Here is a 5,936-nt window from a genome sequence, read left to right as displayed (position 1 = left end):
GTGTGTGTACACAAACATATGTATATATATTTGTATGTGCATATATTTTTCCCACACACAAATATTATATGAACATATGTTGCTCAAAAGAAGTATTGATTTTCAAATAATCTCTTTAATATATGGAAATAGCACCTTTGTAGTTTGTTATTCCAATCTACCCACCCTCTCTGTTCCCTGCAGGTAAGGTCCCATTTTAAGGTTTCAAATCAGACAATATTGGGGGAGAAGGAACACCCCTCCCCCAAAAAAAGGCCAAACTTTTTTTTTTTTATAAAAAGATCAATGAAAAATTTATTTATAAATTTTTCACTCTGGGACTACCAGTCTATATCATACACTCAGGAAGATGCTGTGCTGTACAGACTTCATCCAGTTAGAAATGATCATATAGTGACCCATATACAGCTTCAATATAAGCCTAAAATTCTTAACATTAATTAACATAATTAAAAAGGTATTTGCATCTAGAAAAAAAAGTCTACAGAAAAACTCCTTTCTGGAGCAATCTGTGCATCAGCTTTCAATGTCTGCTTAACTCACTGACATTATCTTCTTCCAAAATAAAATCACCAGGGATGACTGCCAAAGATGACCAGTCATGCACACACACAAAAGCCTCCCTCCACCTGTCTCTTCTCTTCTCCCCCTCATTTTGGCATGAAGGGTCAAGCAGCACTATACGCCAAATAAAGGGGAAATCTCATTTAAATTTGAATTATTCACCATCCCTTTTATTTCTCAGAATCAAAACAATATGGGGTGTGGGGTTGCATAGAAAATTGAAACTATAGGGACTAGGAAGGGCAGCAGCTTTTCAGGACAGAAGTGATGCAAAAAAAAATACATCAGCTCACACATTTTCAGAGCAACCCCCCCTCCCCCCTTCCCAAGGTCTAATTTTCCATTTCTAATCAGGTCTACAAAGCTCCAGGAGGCTGAAGAGGAACAATACTTTTCTTAAAACTCACTCAGCAATTAACACAAGAGATTCACAGTCTTATAGGTATTTTATAAAAATATAAATATGGGTTAACATGTTGTCTTCACAACACTGGACACAAATCCCTTAAGAACTGGGTTTATAACCAAGATTTCTTTTTAAAAAAATCATCTAGAACTTGGCTTAACATATGTTAATATTTTATATTATGTCATAAATGTTATGACATTTAATTGTGGCAAATTCATTTATCTTTTAAAAATGTGCAACCATCTGGTAACTATAATAAAACTCACTAGAAAACGTATTGTTCCCCCCTCATCATTACAAAGGAGAAGCACCCAAATGCTGGAATTGTCTCCATTGCTCAAACAGAAAGTCTGCAAACCAAAAAAAGTTCTGGCAAATTACAGCATTAAATGAGAGATGCTTCCCAAAGGTTTTGTTTTTTTTTTTTAAACCTGGAGCTTTTTTCATTATAGCCAAAGTTTTCCAAAGAGAAAACTGCCCGTGAAAGCCATTAGCCAAAGCAGTGTTCAGTGCAATGAGAAAAACCGGCAGACTCAAGTTTTTAGTTTAAGACTAGAAAAAAATGCATATTTTTCCCACAAACCACATTGACCACTCACAATATTTCCAAACAAAAAGTAGGCTCACAAACCTCACCCACAAATATACAACATACAAGATAAATAGTTTATAACAATTTTAACACCTCCCCCCCAACCCCCAGTACATAACTATTTTGTTCCTTTAATCGTCATTGTTAGGGCCAAAGGAGTAGTCAGGGTCGGGGGAGAGAGAAAGAAAAGGTTTATATAGCAAGGAGATGGCAGTGATCTATCTCTTCTCTTAGTGCAGACACTCGGGGTGAACACACACACACACACACACACACACACACACACACATACACACACACGGCAGGGGGCCCCAGTTTGAATTTCTGCCTCCCTGCTGTCCTTGTGCCAGGGCAGTTAAGAGCAGCATTGCCAATTGGACGTGCAAGCCACTTTCCCAAAACGACGGAAGGTGGTTTCTTCTTTCCTCCTGTTTCAGCGTCAAAGAAGAGCGATCCCAAGTCACCAGATGGAGAAACCCATTCATTCGCTCAGGGTTTCCAAGCTGTTTGCGAGAGCATGGGCGGCAGGGGGAGCGCGTTCTTTGCTGAGTGCGCGTCTCGTCTCCTCCTCCTGCCTTCAAAGTCGGGCCCACTTCTTCCTTCCAGGCTCCTTCCCCCGTTTTCCTAACCCTGAATTCAGTCCAGGACTTACTAAACCCCAATGGACTTTTTTCCCTCGGAATACATTTTAATTTTTTTTTTTTTAAGGAGGGCCTGACATCGCTTCTGTGCTTTCTTGCTAAATTCAGGTGCACAGGGAGAAGGGGGAAGGGGGTGGATTTTACGACCTACTCCTAAAGATAACGTCCAATCTCCCCACCCCAACAAATTAGATCCAGAACCAGAGATCCCAAAGATTTGTATGCTGATGATGGATAGAGGGAGCCCTAGCCCTCCAAACATACTACAATCAAGGAAAGTTCTTGGTCTTAAGTTTTAAACCGTGGGAAAAAAAAGATCTTCCAGGTGGAAGCCACCCGCCCCGTGGACGTAAGCAAAAGATGCAAAATCCTGTCTCGATTTTAGATCCTAGGAAGGATTTTTGTTTTTCTTTTACTTTTTTTTAAGGAAGAAAAAATATGAAACCCAGATAACAGCGACAGGAACGGTTAAGTGTGGAAATGGGATCAATCTCTGTGCCAGAATACTTCATAAAAAAGGACAACATCCGGGGCTGGCTGGCCGGAGCCTCCCCTAGCGAGTCTGGAGAGCGAGAAGAGCGGGTGGGTGGTGGGAGAGGGGGCCACTCGCGGTAGCAGACGGCGTGTTCCGAGGAGGCCGAGGGGAAAGTCCATTTTTAAAGCATCTGACCAGATTTCTAACTGAAACGGCAAATACTCCTGTGCTAGCACAGCCGAGGTAGATGGCAGACAATTTTACAGTAGAAAACAAAACCAGAGTCCAGCCCCAGACACACCGAGGAGAGGGCTCCAGACGCAATCACGGGTCAGTCACCAAGGGGGATGGGTAGGGAGTGGGGAGGGCGTCTTGGGACAGGAGAAAAAGGAGTCCAAGCAGCTTTTGATGTTTAAAATGAAAATATTAGGATTTTTTTTTTACAAAAAAAAACAAAAACAAAAAAACAAACACAGAGAAATCCCTCCCCCCTCCCCCATGTCTCTTGCGCGCACACACTCATGCACGCGCACGCACACACACACTCACACACACAGAACACTCTTCGCTGAGCCGCAGCCTGCTCCGTGACCCGGACCCCCGGGGAGGTCTCCGGGCGCTTGGCTTAACGGATGTGGCCCGCGGGCCTCCTGCTCTGCTGTCCCCTGCTCCCAGTGTGCCTGCGCCCTCCCGGAGCCTAGTCGTGCGAGGGAAGGAGGGCGCAGAGGAGTTGCGGAAAGGCGCCCAGGCGGGTGCAGAGTGCAGTGTGCGGCGCCTCCTCCGGTTCTGCCCCCGGCCGGGCGGCGCCGGCCATCACCGGCCACTGGCCGAGTACTTGGCCTTGGTGATGAGGTATAACACGATGTCCTGGTGACCCCCGAAGGCGGCGATGTGCAGCGCGCTCCAGCCGTCGCGATTGGCCAGGCGGATGTCGGCGCCGAACTTGACCAGCAGCTTCACCAGCTCCAAGTTACCGTCGATGACCGACTGGTGCAGCGCCGTCTGGCCCTCGGGCCCGAACGAGTTCACGTTGAACTCGCAGTTCGTCATGTTCTGTAGCAGCGACTGCAGCTCCTTCGTGTTTCCCTTGCGCACCGCCTCCTGGAAGATTCGCTGGCTCTGAGGGGCCGAGCAGGTGGACAGCTCCGCCTGGCTCATGCTGCCAGGCCCGGCCCTGTGGCCTGGGACTGGGAAGAGCGCGGCGGCTGCGGCGGGGCCCTCCTCAGCTCCGGAGCGCGCGGGCTGGGCGCGGCCCCAGCAAGTCTCCAGGGTCGGGAGCTCGCTCAGGCGGCTCGCGCTTCTCGACCTTGCGGCTGCTGTCGCTGCTCTTGTTTCGGCGAGTGGCAGCGGCGTCGGTGGTGGTCGTGGCCCCGAAGCTTTAGGGCTTCGGCTTCGGCCCCTGTCTCCCTCGCGGGATGCAGGGGCGCATGGAAGAACCCGGCCACTCAGCGCTGCCGTCCTGGACACGGGCCCCCGGCACCGGCCGGCGCTGCCCGGGCCCCTGCGTTCGAGGGCGGGGGCTGGGCTCCCAGCCGGCTCGCGCCCGGGGGGAAGCCGCCTCCTGCCGCCACGGGGACCCGCCGCTGCATCCAGCCGCGCCGGGGGCCGAGCGAGGGGGCTGCTGCTGGGCTTCGCTCGGCCGGGAGAAGACTAGTAGGGCTGGGAAGGTGGGGGCAGGCTGTGGGGGGAAGGGGACCTCCTTATTACAACGCGGGGTGCATGTCCTGTCGGGTCAGATTCAAATACAGCCCCACGCGGCCTCTGCTCGGCTCTGTCGCGGAGATGCAACCTCGGCGCCTTTTAGGCTGCTTATATTTGCATAACAATGGTGCACCCGTGACGCTACCACCGTGCTGGGAGTGGGGCTGCTTATTGGGCTGCGACCCACGTGGGGGTGGGAGCCGGGGGCGGAGGGAGCGCGGTTAGCCTTTGGGGGGCGGGGTCACCCCCCAGACTGGCGGCTGGCGGGGAAGGAAGGAACGAAAGTAGAGATCTTTTAGGGGGTGGGGCCGGGCCCGGAGGAGGGAGAAGAGACCCCCCCCCCGCAGCTGCCCCTCTCTGCCAGACCCCCGGGGACCACGACCCCTAGGTTGGAAATGGCCAGAAGATTGGCCGCTGCCCAGCTACTCGGGGTGTCAAATCCCTGGATGCAGAAGGGACAAGGGTCCAAGAGCTGCGGGAAAACCCTCTGGTGTCGATTTCATTTGCGAGCTGCACAGGCAGAGGGAGCCAGCGAATCGGACAGCGGAGCGGGACGAACGGAGGTCCCCCGAAGGAGAAAGGAGTGTGATGAAGGTAAAAAGATGTCAGTTTATTTACCAGGCGGAGGAAGTTACACATGCTCACGAGATGCACACACGCACACAGATTCTGAAGTTGCATGCCTTTTTCTGATACTCATCCATCTTCAGCTCAGCATTTTCCTCGAAAATCAAGCACGGTGGAAGAAGCCACATTTTGGTATTTTATCTTTAGATGCACACAAGCTTGGTTTTATTTGGGGACCTAGTGGACTGTTGGATCCTTATGAAGTCAGGAGGATGATGTCTTGAAGTATTGATGGGAAGAGGCCTAGCCCACCAGCCCTTGCAGTGTTCAGTAATATATTCTGAGGCCAGAGAGGGAGGAGAAAGATGCAGGACAGGTTGGGGAGAGGTTTATTTCATTAATGAATAGCATCTTTTTTATTATTGGGTAGGGAATCAAGATCTAATTAACTTAGTCTGCTTCATTTTGAGTTAGGAGGTGTGTGTGCAAGTGTCTAGTGTGGGTATGGTTCTGAAATACCTATCCCTCAGTAATTAGCAAAAATAAAGAGCCTCTTCCTAAGATGCAACTTGGCACATTGGATAGAGAGCCAGAAGAACCTGGGTTTGAGTCTTGCCTTTGATACCTGGTGATTTTGTGACCCTGGGCCAATGACAACCTTTCAGTGGCCTAGGTCCTAGATTCTGGGCTACTCTTTTTAGATCTCTTAAGTTGTAGGGAAGATTTGTTGTCTTACCTTCAGATGGTAGTTCTCTCTACCCATGAAATGCTAGGTCCCTCCTGTCTCTATTGACTCCTAATTAAGCCCCTCAAATTACAGGAAGTTGAAGGTTAAAGCATGCAAAAAGTGGACCTCTAATCCTAGGCCCTTGAATACTACGACTCCAGGCTGGCCTGGAAACTACTTTATCCAAACCAAAACTGAACCCATTCCCACTGGATCTAAAAGCATCATCATCCACTCTTCTGACTGTTGAAATTGCTTTC

The 5,936-nt window shown here is 49.7% G+C and overlaps 1 protein-coding gene across 1 annotated transcript; it reads right to left on the bottom strand.

The window, feature by feature from the left end:
* Positions 1 to 712: 712 nt before the first annotated feature.
* Positions 713 to 4,169, bottom strand: NRARP (NOTCH regulated ankyrin repeat protein). The gene has a single exon (XM_027852970.1). It carries the CDS (start codon positions 3,837 to 3,839, stop codon positions 3,495 to 3,497), a length of 345 nt encoding a protein of 114 aa, XP_027708771.1. The 5' UTR covers positions 3,840 to 4,169; the 3' UTR covers positions 713 to 3,494.
* Between the last annotated feature and the right edge of the window lie 1,767 nt (positions 4,170 to 5,936).

The sequence above is a fragment of the Vombatus ursinus genome, unplaced genomic scaffold, assembly GCF_900497805.2.
Source record: "Vombatus ursinus unplaced genomic scaffold, bare-nosed wombat genome assembly UNPS02000580.1, whole genome shotgun sequence".
In the NCBI taxonomy this organism is placed as follows: Eukaryota; Metazoa; Chordata; class Mammalia; order Diprotodontia; family Vombatidae; genus Vombatus; species Vombatus ursinus.
Note: the sequence above shows the minus strand (reverse complement) of the source record. Positions and strands in the feature narration are given on the sequence as shown.